Source organism: Pelodiscus sinensis, chromosome 7, assembly GCF_049634645.1.
Source record: "Pelodiscus sinensis isolate JC-2024 chromosome 7, ASM4963464v1, whole genome shotgun sequence".
NCBI classification, from domain to species: Eukaryota; Metazoa; Chordata; order Testudines; family Trionychidae; genus Pelodiscus; species Pelodiscus sinensis.
Window position 1 is genome coordinate 70,448,290 of NC_134717.1, and position 18,160 is coordinate 70,466,449.

At 39.5% G+C, this 18,160-nt stretch overlaps 1 protein-coding gene across 5 annotated transcripts in view; it reads right to left on the bottom strand.

The window, feature by feature from the left end:
• DNAH7 (dynein axonemal heavy chain 7) overlaps nt 1-18,160 on the bottom strand; it is a 244,255-nt gene that overhangs the window by 75,628 nt on the left and 150,467 nt on the right. For all 5 annotated transcript variants that reach the window (XM_075934216.1, XM_075934215.1, XM_075934214.1 and 2 more), the window contains 5 exons: nt 14,712-14,931; nt 13,658-14,530; nt 6,540-6,769; nt 4,809-5,139; nt 3,448-3,794 (listed from right to left, as the gene is read on the bottom strand). In XM_075934216.1, coding sequence (XP_075790331.1) covers nt 3,448-3,794; nt 4,809-5,139; nt 6,540-6,769; nt 13,658-14,530; nt 14,712-14,931 — 2,001 coding nt within the window. The remainder of the gene's footprint in view (nt 1-3,447; nt 3,795-4,808; nt 5,140-6,539; nt 6,770-13,657; nt 14,531-14,711; nt 14,932-18,160) is intronic.

Below are 18,160 nucleotides of genomic sequence, written 5' to 3' on the forward strand. Positions count from 1 at the left end.
GTACCATTTCAAAACTCATATTTTGTTGACCATTACTGTTCTGTTAAAATATGTGACAACAATGTATGTTAAATTATAAAATTCTACTGTATGACATTACTGAAACATGTGCTCCGAGACAAAAGGCAAATTGATACCTCAGCCAGGTTTCAACAAAATCAAATGGACGATCACCTGGTTAGGTAGGCATTCTTTGGCAGGAAAAAGGGTATGAACAAGAAACATACATCTTGGCAAAGAAACAGCTAGAGGTTCCTCTCCCCACATATTTTTTTCTCTCTTGAACCCCAACTGGTGATAATTCTCAAAATATAAAAATGGGGAAGAGATGCCCCAACTTATTCTTCCCTTTCTTTCTACCCACAGCAGCTGCAGCACCCAAGGAACAAGGAAACAGCTTTGGACTGTGGGAGGGATCCTGTCTGAAAGAAAATAAGCCAGCAAGACTGATGAAGTGTGTGGTGAAAGAGACTTTTGCTATAAATTCACTTAGCTTGTTAATTGAGGTGTTAGTTGCGTTTTACTTTTTTTCTTGCAACTAATTATGACTTTTATGCCTCATTACTTATAATGATTTAAAATCCGTCTTTCTGTAGTCAATAAACTTTATTGTTTTAGCTAAACCAATGTGTTTTGGAAATTATATTTGTGCAGATAATTTTCTATTAATACAATTATAGACTTTATATGAGCTTGTGTTGTCCAGGAAATGTGGCGAGGCAGTACAAGACACACATTTCTGATGGAAAGTCTGAGACTTAGAATTTTCTGGTTTTGCTCTTCAGAGTAATTCAAAGGTGGCTGACCATAGCATTAATACAGTATAGCTAGGAGTAATTTAAATGGCGGAGGCAGTGTCTGAGCAGAACACACAAGTGAAGCAAAGAAAAGGCACCTAAGGCTGGGGAATTGAAGTAACATAGCCGTTCAACAGTCCATATTGTACCCTGAAGAATGTCACACTTAGATAGGAAGTTTCAGTAAAAATGGTTATCTATCTTTCGTAACTGTTCTTCTTCTTCGAGATGTGTTGCTCATGTCCATTCTGAACAGGTGTGTATATGCCACGTGCACAGTTGCCTGAAGATTTTTTCCCCTAGTGGTATCCGTTGGTTCAATTTAGTCACTCCCTGTAGTGACACCTTTATGGAGCCATACACAGGACCCTGCTGACCAGCCACCTCTTCAGTTCCTTCTTGCCAATTTACTCTGACTGAGGGGTATGTGGGTGGGTCTAGAGATGGGCATGAACAACACATCTTGAAAAACAAAAAGTAGGTAACAATTTTTCTTCTTTCAGTACTTGCTTGTGTTGATTCCAAGTAGGTGTCTCCCAAGCAGTTCCTTGGAAGGGGGTTCAGAATTCCTGGATTCGCCAATTGAAGCATCGTTCTGCTAACTGCAGCACAGTCCCTAGTTTAATGAATAATGGCATATTGAGAAGTAAAGGTGAAGATCAACGACCATGTTGCATTCCTGCAGATATCCTGGACTGGGACCTGTTCCAGGAAGAGGCCTGTGCTTTTGTGGACTGTGCTGTCAGTGTGGGGAAAGGTATCTTTTCCAAAACATAGCATGCCTGGACACAGAATCTAATCTAATCTATACTAGCTCTGTCTGGATGCATTCAATTCTGCCTCCAAGTCCAGTGGAGAGGACTCACTATGTGAGGATCATAACTGGTGCTGGCTGGAGCAGGAGAGGGAAGCTGAGAAACGGGAGACTGGTGTGGCTCCATTGCTAAACTACTTCTGGAGAGCATCAAAGAGCAGTGCTAAGGTAGCAGTGACTGGCTCAGTACCATATCCTTCTTACTGTGCCAAAGGTATCTGTGACACTAACATTCTCGGGCCAAAGCATCGCCTTGCCTGGTCAGAGAAGGGGGGCTGTGAAGGCAATGAACTCTTTAGCCACCTCAAAGGTCCCAAGCACGACAGGAAGCTCCAAAGCCTCTCCACAGTTCTCCCAAAGAGAACCTCTCACTGCGGCAGGAGTCAACTGTTCTGGGCTAGGTGGTGCAGCATTTGAATGGTCCGGTGGGGGCCTCACTGTGCTCAAGTCCTTTTGCCAGGGTCTCGGCGTTAGTGAGTCCCCCTCATCCAACTTCTTTTGCTACTTACAGGGCACTAGAAACCAGGAGTGGTGCTGCATGCTAGTGTGCACTGGGCCTCTCTGTGGAGAACCATGCTACTGCTGAGAATCTCTACCAGAGTCCTTTCTTGGTGTCCGGGCCTCCCTCATCGGTGTCAGTTCACTTTCCACTGATGCAGATGAGTTAGGTGTTGATTTGGCCTGTTAGCTCTAAGTGGGAGTGAAGGGTAATCTTCATGAGAAGAATTTTCAACTATTGATCTTTCTTTTTGGGTCCTGGAGTAGAATCCTTGCAGATTTTACAACTCTCCTTCTGATTGAATTCCTCCAGACACATCAGAAAGGAAGTGTGAAGAGCTCTCCTAGGCATAGGCTTACTACTCACTGTGCAAGGTTTAAACCCCAGAGACCAAGGCATGTTCTGATACTGGAACCAGAGGAAAAGGGGACAACCCTGAGAACAATTCTCTGATTAGTCTATCTCTATATACAAAAGTGACTATCTAGACAACTAGGATGTAACTATTTACAGGCAATGATCAGAAAACCTCTAGATAAAGAGCTTGCCAAAGCAAATGAGAATAGGTGTTCTGACCAATTATCACAGGTGGTCAGAAGAAATTGAAGAGGTGGTGGGTTGGCATGGCCCTATACATAGCACTATGCAGTCATGACTCCAGGGGGTGCCTAAACCAATGTGACAGATAACACTAGGGGAAAGCCTCCCAGTAACTGCATGCAGCATGCACACACCTACTTGGAATTGAGACAAGCATGTACTCAAAGAAGAACATGAACTCACACATTAAATTTTGTTACATTTAGTAGAAAGATTCCTCTCCATATCAGGTCTTGATACCCAATTTCAGATTGTAGGCTGAGTTTAGACTCTTAAAGTGGATTCGATAGATTTATGCAGACTCTAGGGATGTGTTATGATGATACTATACATTGATGGGATGACAGCACAAATAAGATATAGAAAAAATCAACAGTTCTTTTGAGGTAAGCAAATACCTACAAAACAATTTCCAAGGTGGAGTTTAACCCAGTCCTCAGAAACTAAATGAGGAGCCCTCCCTTCCCACTAGCATTATAATACTCTTCCGATGAATACGTGCAAAAAGGATGAAGAGAAACCAGAATTAACATTTTGCTTACTTTGGTTGTAATATTAACCACTGCATTCTATCCAAGGTACCCACATTTGAAAATCAGATCCTATACTTCCCTTTCAACAGCTAATAATCTTTACCAGTGACTATGTCTAACCAGCTAGAATTTCCAACAAACTTTAAATCCCCCTTAGTATTAGAATAGACTAAATTCATTTATTTTTACACAATGCTTACTTACTTATCATAGGAATCCATGGCTATGACCCATTTGCACAGACCCTCTGCTGCTGTGGAAGCATTTCGAACCTTGTCTGGCACAAATTCAGGATTTGTGATATATTGTTTCCTGATGATAGCCATGTAAGCTGGAGGAATGTTGTCTTTATCATATTCATGAAGTGACTGCAGAAATCTTATATCACCTAGGACTCTCTTTGCTGGACCCCAGAAATCCTCTATTTTTTTTCCTGAGCCTGATGGATCTGGAATTTTATCTGATTTGATGCCTTTCAGGATACATATAGCTTCCATAACTAGCTTGACACCAGCAGGAGGACTCTTCATGGACTTCACAACTGTGATATCCTTGAATAAATTACATAAATATCACTACTTCTGAAATAGCATTAGCTCCTCGTTTTTAATGCCATCACAATAATTCTATATATGCTGGGGTGTGTCTACATTGCACCATTATTTTGAGATAACTAGCATTATTTTGAAATAACAATGTGAGTGTCTATACAGACATTCTGTTATTTCGAAATAATTTCAAAATAACGGATGGCTTATTCTGAAATGTGTAAACCTCATTTTACAAGAAATAACGCTTTTTTCAAAATAGCTATTTTGAAATAAGATATGTGTAGACGCTCCATTGCTATTTCAAAATAGCCCCTCACTAGGGCCATCCTAACTTAATCTTCCCCAGTGCCTCCTAGGGCTCTAAATTGAGATAGCGCATCCACATCAGGAAAGCCTGCCTCGGACTAATTTTGAGGCTTCCCGACAGTGTAGGCATGCTATTTCAAAATAAGCTATTTTGGAATAACTATTCCGGAATAGCTTATTTTGAAATAGCCATGCAGTGTAGACATACCCCTTTACAGTACTAGTTTTCATATATGAGCAAATGGGGAGAACATAAGAGTAGCATAAAGCCACCTCAGCCCTCACTACTTCCACTTGGCCTTCAAGTTAAAACTGCAGCACAGATTCTTAGCCTCTGTTTCTAGTCTCTTTTTAACTTAGCAGTTGTTGATTCAGAATATTACTATGATTATTAACTTTAAAATGGATAGGGTGAGAAATGTTTGATTTTACACCTTCTGAGATCATACAAATTAAAGTTCACTAGCCTAAGTTATAGCTGTCCTCACAGGAAATGAAAATAAAAGAATGCCTTGATTTTGAAACTAAATGTTTTAAAAAATTTCAGATACCCCAAAATGATGCAACTTTTAATTCCGTAACAATATGACATTTGACAATTACCAGTAATAGCTATGCAGCATATTCACATTTTTTTTTTGACGGCAGATGCGGTTTGTTTTTGTTTGAATACCTGGTCAATGTATACACATGTATAGATAGCTTTACCTGTGCAGTAAGAGTGTCAAGAGCAGACAAAGCACTCTCCAGAATAGGCAAGGCTTGTGCCAAATCAGCATCACATTCATCCTTGATTGCTTTTGCTGCCATTGCTTGCTCATTTGCCACAGCTTCATCAGCTTTCACTACTTTTTCAGTTTTAGCTACTTCCAAGGATTCCTTTTCAATAACCAACATCATCTCATCAACTTGTTTGCTAGCTTCCTTTAGCTGAGGCTGTAGAGCTTCCAGCTCATACTGCATTGAGGCCACCTGTGATGCAGCAGAGTTCAGTTTCTCCAAGCCAACTTCATATCTTCTTTTCATTTTCATCACCTCACTAAAAGTAACATCAAACAGTGCTTAATTTACAGCCATTTTTATAAATATAGTCAATTTTTTGTTACCCCCTTCCCCAAATTTCTATTTTCACTCCATCCTTAAAATTCCATTTTGTTTTATTTGCCCCCTACATGGGTCAATATAGTTCAGCTTATTTGTGCACCTGATTCTTACTTCACTAAGACTTGGGCTATGTCTAGACTGCAAGCCTCTTTTGAAAGAGGCTCTTTCGAAAGAGGCTCTTTCGAAAGAGGCTCTTTCGAAAGAGCGCGTCTAGACTACACGCGGAACTTTCGAAAAAGCGGCTTGCTTTTTCGAAAGAAAGCACCCAGCGAGTCTGGATGCTCTCTTTCGAGGAAGCCCTATTTACATTCAAGAACGCCTTCTTTCGAAAGAGGAACTTTCGAAAGAAGGCGTTCTTCCTCGTAGAATTAGGTTTACTGCCATCGAAAGAAAAGCCGCGTTCTTTCGATTTAATTTCGAAAGAACGCGGCTTGAGTCTGGACGCAGGTGAAGTTTTTTCGAAAAAAGGCTACTTTTTTCGAAAAAACCCCTGAGTCTGGACACAGCCTTGGTTACACTACTTCAACACTGTATAAGTGCCTTAAGAGTAGAAAAACTGACAAGTGGGTGATCAAGGCTGGCTTTGTTGGTTGCACAGATGAGGAGGTGAACTGACAAGATAAAAAAACAAGAGTGGAAAAGTAAATGGGTAAAGAGTTATGAAGACCCTTAGTGGAAGGAGACAAAATAGGGAATATATGGTCAAGAAGATTATTTTAGTAGCTATGTTTTATATGGAACTGAGAAGAGTAATCTGTGTGTCAGGAAACACAGAGGCGAGGAGGTTGCACTAATCAAGAGGAAATAATGAAGTCAAGGACAAGTAGAAAATTGTTTTTCTACTATTTTCATTAAGACATGAAAGAGTCACTACTAGGCATTCTGGTGACCTCGACAAATATCCCTAGATGGTTCATAACTATACTAATCTTTTTATTTTCTCTTTTCAGGGCTTATATACAGTCCCATAGACCTAAAACTCCACCTCTCTTGAAGAGGTTATGTATCTCTACACAGAAACTCAGTGATATTCAGTGGTATTTACCTTGCAGAACAGATGTAGTTTCAAGGGTCTGGGACTATATGAGAAAAAATATATATTTTAAAGTATCAATAGGAAGTAGCTTAACAAAGAATATTAGAATTGGTCTAATAGGATACAAGATTTAAACTCGGTGTAATTGGCTGTTTAGTCCACTGAGTGCAAATATATCCAAGGAATGGCTATTTAAGTATATTTAACTTTTTTATTAGGTTAGCTACACAAATTAATTACATATAGAAAACTATAATGGAACTTTGGGCTCCCCTAGCAAAATACATATACATCCTTACGTGCGTTTCTTTTCCAATAAGACTTTGAATGTGGAGATTAATTCCAGGTAGGAAGTAGGTGTAACATAGTTGTGCCTTTGAAGCTCAGAATGGAACAAGTCAGACAAAACAATGGTAGAAGTGTGAAAACTTTTACACATATCAATACAGCCATCGCGTGTTTCCTCTGACATTTCAATATCTTCCAAGAAGCGAGATGCAACAGCTTGCAGTGCATCCTCAGGCCATGGCTAAATTTAAAATAAATATAATATTATTCCACCTAACACAGAAATAATTATTACATGCAGATTTTTTTTCATTTCCACATTAATATAAAAAGGGAAAACCTATTATGGAACAACTCTAGTTTTCTGAAAGGCTTTCCCTCAACTTGAAACATCAGGAAAATGGGGCTCCAAATAAGTAGGGTGAGAACAATGCAAGGTACATAGTGTTGCCAAAGAAGATTTGACTACTCTTTGATTAAATGGAGGTTAGGCAATGGAGGCTTTACTGTGAAAAAATGAAAGACTTAAAGACTTATATGGTTTCTTTTCATAAACTTTCTATATAAAAATGGCTATAACATTGTCTAATGAAAGCTTATTTTAGAAAAAAAAACTGAATTTTTGTTTACACATCATAATTTACTGCAGAAAACTGCACTGTTCTGTTTTTTCTATAAAAAGTAAAGCTGGCTTTTAAAAACACATTGGGTGCATCTAGACTGGCAACTTACCAGCTGTCTACACTGACCGCTTGAATTTTTGCAAGAGCACGAACGTTCTAATGTAAGAATTCAGTGCTTCTTGCGCAAATACTTTGATGCTCCCACTCAGTGTAGACAGGCACCTTAATTTTTTGCACAAGAAAGCCCGATGGCTAAAATGGCCTATACTGGGCACGGATTCTTTTTTGCACAAAAGCATCCATGCCAATCTAGACGTTCTTTTGCAGAAATACTTTTAACAGAAAAACTTTTCCGTTAAAAGTATTTCCACAAATCATGCCAGTCTAGACGCAGCCATTTAGTTCGATATTTATTTCCAGAACTATTAGAGTAAATAAGGCAAATAGATAGAACTTAAAATGTAAACTGGGGTACAGAAGAATTCTGAAATATTGCTGTACTTTGAAAAGTGACTCCAGAGAAGTGTCATTGTCAAGTTCTTGGTTAATTGTTTTTCCATTGATTTTCATATCACCACATCCCTGGGTTTAAATGTAAAAATTGTCTTTTTTTCATTTCTAACACTATAAACTCAAGTTCAGCCACTCAAGTCCATCTGGGTACTTTCCTTCTGGAACATCATTGCCCATAATAAAGATTTTGCTAGTCTCAGTAGTTTTAACTTTTCATGGCTAAAAAGTGTAAAAAGTAGAAAAATCTTATTTTTAAGGCTGTCAAGTGATCAAAAAATTAACAGTAATTAATTACAATTAATCATGCTGTTAAACAATAATAGAATACTATTTATTTAAATATTTTTGATGTTTTCTACATTTTTAAAAACATCATTTGCAATTACAACACAATACAAAATGCACAGTCCTTAATTTATTTTTGGTTACAAATACTTGCACTGTAAAAAAAAAAAAATACTGTTCAATTCACCTGCTACAATCTCTTTATCTTGAAAGTTGAACTTACAAATGTACAATTATGTACAAAAAACTGCATTCAAAAATAAAAGAATGGAAAACTTTAGAGTCCACTCTGTCCGACTTCTTGTTCACCTAGTCACTCAGACAAACAAGCTAAAGGGAGATAATGCTGCTTACTTCTTATTTACTATGTCGCCTGAAAATGAGAACAAGCGTTCACATGGCACTGTTGTAGCTATGTGTTACAAGATATTTACGTGGCATTTGTGCCAAAGATTCATGTGTCGCTTCATGTTTCAGTCACCATTCCAGATGACATGTGTTCATGCTGATGATGGGTTCTAGTCGATAAAGATCTAAAGCAATGCAGACTGGTGCATGATCATCATTTGAGTCCGATGCCACCAAAAAAAGGTTGATTTTTTTTTTGGTGGTTTGGTGCTGTAATTTCTGCATTGGAGTGTTCCTCTTTTAAGACTTCTGAAAGTATGTTTCATGCCTCTGTCCTCTCAGATATTGGACGGCACTTCAGATTCTTCAACCTTGCATTGAATGCTGTAGATATTTTTAGAAATTTCACATTAATAGTTTCCCTGTGTTTTGTCAAATCTGGTGTGAAAATGTTCTTAAAACAAGCATGTGTTATTATCTGAGACTGCTCTCATCCAAAATATATTTTTTTAACGAGCATCATCGGCATGGAAGTATGTCCCCTGGAATAGTGAGCAAAGCATGAAGGGGCATGAACATTTTTAAGCAAATACCTTCTAACACCTGCTACAAAAGTGCCATGCGAATACCTGATCTCACTTTCAGGTGACTTGGTAAACAAGAAGCAGGCAGCATTATCTCCCATAAATTTAAGCAAACTTGTTTGTCTTAGCCATAGGCTGAACAAGAAGTAGGACAGTGTGGACATATAGGCTCTAAAGTTTTACACTGTTTTGTTTTTAATGTAGTTATGTACAAAAAAAGTCTACCTTTGTAAGTTCTACTTTCATGATAAAGAATCTGCACTACAGTACTTGTATGAGGTAAACTGAAAGATACTATTTATTTTTCTATCTTTTTATAGTAAAAAATATTAAGTGAGCACTGTGTATTTTGTATTCTGTGTTGTAAGAGAAACCAATATATTTGAAAATGTAGAAAAAAGATTTAATCCAAAATATTTATTAAATTTCAATTGCTATTCTATTCTTTAACAGTGCAATTAATTGCAATGAATTTTTTGAGTCAACTGTCTGAGTTAAATATGATTAATTGTGTGACCTACATACTACACTTAAAAGATATGACTGACACACAGGAAGAAAGCATGAGTAAAGAGTTGTCATGTTTTCTGTCGCTTTTCAGAACAGAATCATGCTTTAAAAAGAAACCAAAAACTGCAAAATTGCACAAGCAAATGCACATAACACTGATACATTCAATTATTAGACTGAAATATGGCATTACATTAACAGATGCATTGCTGAGTCTCTTGAAACTGGTTAATTTTAAAGAGTGCTTACTTAGCAAAAGGAAGAATCTTAAGAGGAACTTACCACACCGGTATCAAACTGTGCTTACACTTTTTGCTCTACACATTGTGGAAGAAGGATGTGTTAATGATCATATACTACTTGTGCTTCACTGTACCTGTGCATGTAGAATTCACAGAATTTTCTATTTCCCCAAATCTGAAAATACTAACTAATTTTATATATGAGTTGTTCCATTAAATACTCAAAGGCTACGTCTAGACTGGCATGATTTTCCGCAAATGTTTTTAATGGAAAAGTTTTGCGGAAAAGCGTTTGTGCCAATCTAGACACGCTTTTCTGCAAAAAAGTCCCGATCGACATTTTCGCAATCGGGGCTTTTTTGCGCAAAACAAATCTGAGCTGTCTACACTGGCCCTTTTGCACAAAAGCTTTGCACAAAAGGGACTTTTGCCCGAAAGGGAGCAGCATAGTATTTCCGCAAGAAGCACTGATTTCAGACAGTAGGAAGTCAGTGTTCTTGCAGAAATTCAAGCGGCCAGTGTAGATCCTGTAAACCTGCAAGGAGGTTTACAGGATCTGTCAAAAAAAGGCTTTCTTTCTCGACAGATCCCCCTCTAGACTGCCATTTTTGCTGACAAAGTGCTGAGTCGGCAAAACGCGGTGGCCATGTTTATGCAATTAGGCACGGGATATTTAAATCCCTGCCTCATTTGCAATGTCAACCTGCCTAATCTACATCCCTCTGGTGACAGAGGGATGCAGTCTAGACATACCCAAGTAGAAAAAGTCAAGCTTGTGTATAAGTAAGTCTTTTTAGGAGAGTGGCCTATATGTGCATGAACCCTGTAGTCATAAGTTTAATAGATGTGAATACTAAACTGTATTTTGATGTGAATATTTAAAAATATGTCTTCAATGGCAGATCTGCAAGACAAGTTATAACAGTCATTTCTGAATTACAACTCTGATTTTTCTCTTAGAATAGAGTAGGTCATAAATGAAGCATGTTGAATGTGTCAGAGTCCAGCACAGCACTAATTAAAAACACATTCAGTAATTTATTCTTGTTTTTAATATCACCCATTTAAAAATCATATCAAAATATCAATAAGAATCGTACAGAATTTCATAAATTCCGCAATTTATAAATTTCTTCTCAGATGTTAATATATATTGGATCTCCCTTGTCCAGCACCCTCAGGACCTGACTGGTCTTAGATGAGGAATTTTGCTAGACCAGTGAGATCATTTTTGGACCGCTGCCACTGGCCTCCTTGGCCCAGCTGCTGGCCTCCCAGCTGGCTCCCTACCTCTTGCTGGCTCTACAGCAGGTGGGGAGAGAGTCTTCTCTCAACTGTCATTAAAATGAGGTAGGGTTTATTCCTCAAAAGGGAACTATGGGAAATGTAGAAATTATTTCCTTTGTACATACGTATAAGTATTTTTAAATACAACCTTAATAGCTATGTTGTCCTAGATTTGAGGGGTGTACCCCAGAATGTGATCAAATCAATTGCAACCATACTATGTGCATTTAGCCACCATATGTTAAGTAAATAGAACACTACACAATTAAAGGTCAATTGGAAAACAGGCAGTTGGATGCAAAGTCAAAACTATTTGGCAGTTTATGCTAATCAGTATCGGAGGATGGGAGAAAAAAAGAAAATAGCTGAGAATGAAAGATGGTAAGTGGATGAAAAACGAGTCTAGATGCTTTTGATATTACACACTTATTGAAAGTTAGAAAAAGTGACTATCCAGTAAGGGTCAGTATGACCTGTATGTTTTGTAGAAGTTAGCTATAAAAAGTTTAGATAATAAAGCATACTTTGGAGCAGTCTTCTGAAGTAATCTCGAGAGACTTTTCTCCTGACATCTTTTCTCTCTAGTGACAATTGGCCACTGTGAACCTACTGTTAATTGCTCAAACCATTTCAGATGTCAATTGAATATCTGGGACGTTCTAAACCTATACTTATGTTTATGTGTCCTTAAATCTAATAAACTGCAGTTTTAGATAGAGCAGGCTTAATTGCATGAATCTTTTATCAGATGGAAATGCTGTGTTCCCACTGATTTATCCTTGACACTGCCTGGAGTAAATCAGTTAAGTTACCATTACTGGGAGGTCTGAAAACCTTGGGAAACAGGTATGCATCAGCATGCGTGTTGCATTCCTCATCAGTACCTGGCCCAAATTGTGAAAGGTAATGATCCAGCAGACCAAATTCAGTGATGAACCCCAGTCACATGCCACCTGTGACACATTGCGCATATGCTAAAAAGACTGTTTATAACTTACTTAGACCCTCTCCAATTTAAAATGGGGTTCAGGGATATAGAAATGCACTTTAAAGATTGCATAAGTCTGAATTTCCTAACTTGTCTGATCAAATTTTGAACCTTACTGTTAGTATAATATAGGTATCTGAAATATAACATATAGAGAGATTATAGTAGTTTGCAGGTAGTAGGGAAGAAGGTGATGTTTGGGGCTGGGGAATTTATCTACGAGTTTTTGCCAATAAACACCAAATCCATATTTTTTTAAGAACTTAGCAAATCAACTCTGAGATTTGGCAAGCCAAGTACATTGGATAGTTCATGTAGAAGATGAAGGCCTAAAACATAAATAAGCCCATGGAGCACAGGCCTAGTCTGAGGCCTGACGCCTAGCAAACAATGGACAAAACATAAAGTAAAGCTAATCTGTAAGCAAGAGGCAGGTCCCTGCGCAAAGAACTTGGCACAAACTGGGCTGAGAGTGCAAAACACTAATTGGTAATAGGCCCAGGTGTAGAACAGTAATTGGTACTGATCATAAGTTGAAAGCACATGGTACCCACTAGCTCATTAAAAAAAACCTTGCTACCCACTCCCCGCAGATCTAGACCCAGGTTCAGGAAAGGATCTAAAATGACAGCATGATGGATAGAGATGATCTAATCAAACCACAAGGTACAGAGTGATGGGTGATATCTAAGAAGCATCAGAGAGTGATAACCAGACAATGTCAGAGGGTGTCAACCTGACTGTGTAACTTGTTTGTAACTGTATTTAAAGTGGTGTCTTGGGAGGGGCAGTCTTTGTCCAGACTGGGGGCCATGGGAATTTCCCACTGGTTGTGCTGGGCCACTGTTATGAGTACATGTGTATAGTGATTCGGTAGAGTCTACTGACAACTATTACTGTACTTCACTTAACAATAAACCTGGCTGGACACCTTTTATCCTTATCTGATTTGTGGTCTTCGGGGGACTCTCTCAGGGTTTGCTGAATAAGTCAACACGGCACACACCATTGAGCACACACACAAGCAGCCTTCTTATTATCATCATCAATGGAGCCATAGACCTGTTAGGACACCAAGGCAGTAAATTCTGACCCTACTCTATCAGTGACCTGACATGAGTTCATTCTTTAATTTCTACTGTTCTGTTTACTCAGGCTGTGTCCAGACTCAGGGTTTTTTTCGAAAAAAGTAGCCTTTTTTCGAAAAAACTTCACCTGCGTCCAGACTCAAGCCACGTTCTTTCGAAATTAAATCGAAAGAACGCAGCTTTTCTTTCGACGGCGGCAAACCTCAATTTACGAGGAAGAACGCCTTCTTTCGAAAGTTCCTCTTTCGAAAGAAGGCGTTCTTGAATGTAAATAGGGCTTCTTCGAAAGAGAGCATCCAGACTCACTGGATGCTTTCTTTCAAAAAAGCAAGCCGCTTTTTCGAAAGTTCAACGTGCAGTCTAGACGCTCTCTTTCGAAAGAGCCTCTTTCGAAAGAGGCTTGCAGTCTAGACATAGCCTCAGGTATTAATCTTAGTGATAGTGACATTCTGGGTAAAATCTTGTCTTTATTTACACTTTGTGCAATCCCTCAGAAATCAGTAGGGTGGAGTATCACCCTCTCATTCTAGGAAAATATTTTAACTGTTAATTAACAGAATTAAAGAGCAAACTACTTGACATGAAATGAATTGAGGTCATATTTCGAAAAAGGAATTGGAGGTACTTGTATCAAAAATATGTACATAATTAAGAACTCTACCTGAAACCAGTCAAGTGTGCAACAGTTAACAAGAGCTGGAAATTTTCGAAGGCGATTACGAAAAGCATCTCCAATGGGACTCATTGCCAACACTACATGGAGTTGGTCTCGGCAGCGATCAATGAACATGTTAAAAAGAGCTATGGGACTACCATCAGTTTGCTTTGATCTATCTCGCTGGCGGTCTATCTGACGCATTCGTTCACAAATTTCTTGCTTCTCATCTACTGCAAAGAGGTTTGGTACTTCCCCCGCATTTAATAAGTTGTTAATGTCTTCTAAAAATGACTCTTTCTTTATCTGAGAATCAGTGAACAAGAAAACTCCTTGCATCTCACCCTCGGTAGATTTCTTTAGGATGACTTTTAAGTCTTCATGCCACTCATTGTTACCATAGCTCTTAGATATTTCGACCTGAAAAAGCGTATAATCAGCCATATGTGCCGCTAATCGAGTGAGGGACTGACGGCCACTGCCTCCAACACCAACCAGAAGGGCATGGCTGCGAGGCTGTTTCAGGATCCGTGAAATTCTACAGACATGTTCAATAGCAAATCGGAACAAAACAAGTTGCATAGGTTTTTTGCTCATGTTATTAAATTCTTCCAAGTGGCTTTCTACAACTAATCTCAATGTGTCCACATTATTGATCTCCCTGTAGTTTGTGTCCTCTCGTTTGGGGTCATGAAAGTCACAAAACATCAGACTACGTAAGTCATCCTCTTCCACTTTACCATCATAATTGAAGTCCAGGCTCTTGAAAAGTTCATGAAAGTCTTCATTTAAATGACTTTTCACTGCCTCTTGGATATACCCAACAAGCCAGGCTCTATCTGCATTATCCACTAAGCGATCATAATACACTCTAAGAACCTGCATGATAAAAAATAACGTAATCGTTTTAGTAGTTGATGCTACCATTCTATTCATTTTATACTGACATTAATCAAAGTTAAACAGATATGCACACATGGAAAATTTCTAAGGCTAATTTTGAATCTTCAATTATTTTTCATAAATATAATATAAAATCTATTACTCATAGAAGACTTACCTCATGAACCCAAAGACGCTTTAGCATTTCTACAGAGTCTGTTGTTTCAGGTCGTGACAAACAAACGCCTTGAATAACACGGGAGAAATCACGGAGGTTGAACAAGTAGTGTGATTTGGCTGGAGTGGGGAGCAGGTTCTTCATAGCTTCTTTATACAGTGCCATAGTACAATTAATGATTTGTGGAGTCAAGAGTAAATATTCAGATGGGAAGTTGTAACTGACAAATTGGGAAAATGCTAATTAAAAAATGATTTTCACAGTTCATCAATCTAAAAATACATACTTAAACACTGCTTCACTCCTCAATGCCAGTTTTAAGACTCAAGATGATACTTCCTTATAGACAATCTTATAAATTCTACTGCTCTTGCTGGACTCATGGAGTTTCCAATCAAGTAGGATTGTGAATCAAAACTAATAATTGTAGAAAATATTGAGGATTCTACCACTTTATTTATTATTATTATTATCAGGGCTCGCCGAGAGACAGCAAGCCCCGCTCGCCAGCTACGTGGTTCTGCACTCTGCGCATGCGCAGATCGTTCTACACATACACAGATCGCTCAGCGCCGGCTCTTCGGGGGTGTAATCTACTTGCCCGTGGCACTATTTGTCGAGCCCTGATTATTATTATTTTGAATATACCATTATGAGGGTTTTTCCTAATTTTACTCCACTTCAGCTCATCTGAAGATGTGGGTTTTGCCCTTGAAAACTCATGACACTATATATATTTTTGTTAGTTTCTAAGGTGCCACAGGACTACTCATTGTTTTTAAAGTTACAGACTAATATAGTTACCCCTCTGAGCCAATTTTACAGTAACTTTGCTGTTCAAATAGCACCAAGCTTAAACTTTTATAAATTGCCCTCTAGTTTGAGGCATCAGTCTGGTTTAGATATGTGGAAATCGTTTACAGTAAGGTAAATTTATCAGATTCAGTGATGGTAACAACCCACTGAGCTTCTCCTCCAGGGACCTAAGTGCTAAAAGTGAGGGTATGTCTACACTACCACCCTAGTTCGAACTAGGGTGGTTAATGTAGTCATACGAACTTGCAAATGAAGCCCGGGATTTGACTTTCCCGGGCTTCATTTGCATGTTGCCGGGCACCGCCATTTTTAAATGTCCGCTAGTGCGGACTCCGTGCCCGCGGCTACACGCGGCACGAACTAGATACAGATAGCGAGGCGTACAGATAGTTCGGAATAGGAAGCCTAGTCCAAACTATCTAGTTCGTGCCGCGTGTAGCCGCGGGTACGGAGTCCACACTAGCGGACATTTAAAAATGGCGGTGCCCGGCAACATGCAAATGAAGCCCGGGAAAGTCAAATCCCGGGCTTCATTTGCAAGTTCGTATGACTACATTAACCACTCTAGTTCAAACTAGGGTGGTAGTGTAGATATACCCTGAGAGAGCAGCCTCTGTGATGCTACTTCTAAGGTGCACACCTCTGGAAGTGCAGTCCTGAAGAAGAAGTCACAACATTTCTTTAAGTTAATTGACTGGTGGCCATTGAGACCTCAGCACACTTCTAGAAGCAGCATACACAAGCTTCAAGACATTCTATAATTAGACCTCACATCTAGATACATCACTGACCATACACACTATGCTTATCTGACATCTCTCTGAAACAACTAAGGCACCATTTGAAGTTACTGGGCTATAGTAACTCTCACCTCTAGAGGGGAAAAAAAACATATTTGCTTGCTTATAATGCAAAGACAATTATAGCGTGCCTTTCAAGGTAGAAAACAATTTTTTTTCAAAATTCAAGATTTTTCCCACAAAATGAAGTTTTCCATTTTATTCCAAGAGGGTTATTTTTGTTTGTGATTATTATATATTTCAATTTTGTATCACATCTGCAAAACTGCATTACTAAAAAAGTTAGCTACTTGCACATATGTGTTGTGCATATATCTTCTCCATGTCTAGTGATATACAGATGCCTGTGCACTCAAGATGAGAGTCTTTTGGTCAGCGGTCTTGATTGCTGCCATGCATGTGCCACGAAAGTCCTTGTGTTCTGCACTGAGAGAACACAAGTAGAATATACCAACTGCCCCTAAGTTCCTTCTCCAACACAGAATTCAAAGGCTATAGGACTTGGAAGCAAGTGGAAAAGAGGGAATGTTGTGGAATATGTGTATATGTAAATGAGAAACATCTCGAAGAATTCCAGTTACTCTACAGATATGTAACTTTTCTTTTTCCTTTCAGTGCTTGTCCATATACACATTCCGCTTATGGTGACTCACAAACACTAGTCCAGGTGTGGAGGGTTGAAGTTTAAGCTCAGTTTAAAAACCAAAGCTCAGTTTTGCTGAATATATCATGCAAGCTAGAAGTTTCCATAACAGAACAGTATTTCGTGAATGTGTGCACTGATTCCCAGGTGACTTCTGTGCAAATATATATGATGGAAATAGTTCTTAAGAACATTGTAGGAGCTCTAGTAGAATGAGCTCTGAGGAGGATCCAATTTGCCATTTCATAATTGGTTCTTACACAGTTCAATATTCATCTAGGTCAGGGTTGGGAAAAATATGGCCTGAGGGCAGAATACGTCCCACCACACCACTGGATCCATTCCATGGCCCAGTGGGAGCCTCAGCCAAGATCCTTGCCTGCCCCAGCTCCACACACTGCTCAGAGCAGCTCTCTGAACACTGTAAGCATATGGGGACATGGGGAGAGGGTTTGCACACTGCCCCCCCCAACACAATCTTGCAGATCCCATTAACCTGTTCCTGGCCAATGGGAGCTGCCTATTTTCAGGACAGAAAGCATACAGAGCAGCACATAACCCCTGCAGCTGACTGCTCTGAGCAGCATGCAGGGGCATTGAAAGGAGGGAGTCTGTCTGAGGAATCTGCTGGGCTGCTGGCTGGGAGTCGCCCAGGTTAAGTGTCTCCCAGCCAGAGCCTTCCTCTGGTACCTTACCCATTCATTCCCTGCAACCAACTGCCCCTCCTACACCCTACCTCCTCCCATATCCTGCAATACAAATCCCTGCACCACCTCCTGTATACCTGCCCTAGATCACAATCCCCTCCTACACCCTGCACCCTCCTTTTATGCCCCTCCTCCAGATCACAACTCCCTCCTCTCTACTCATGGTCACAACCCAGATCCCTGCACCCCTCTCCTGCACTCCTGCACCCATTTCCCCTCTCAGATACTGCATCCCCTTCTGCACACCAGCCTCTTGCCTCAGGTCCCACACTCCCTCCTGTACCCCAATCCCTTACCCCAAGCTCACATCTTTACCCAACCTCCATCACAGATCCCACACATCCTCCATTAATATCATGGAAGCGTGCAGCCCTTGGCCACTTACCAAATTCTTGGTGTGCCCCCCATCAAAATTATTGCCCATCCATGATCTAGGTACAGTAAAACTCCATTAGTCCAGCATCCAATTCTCCGGGACTCCTG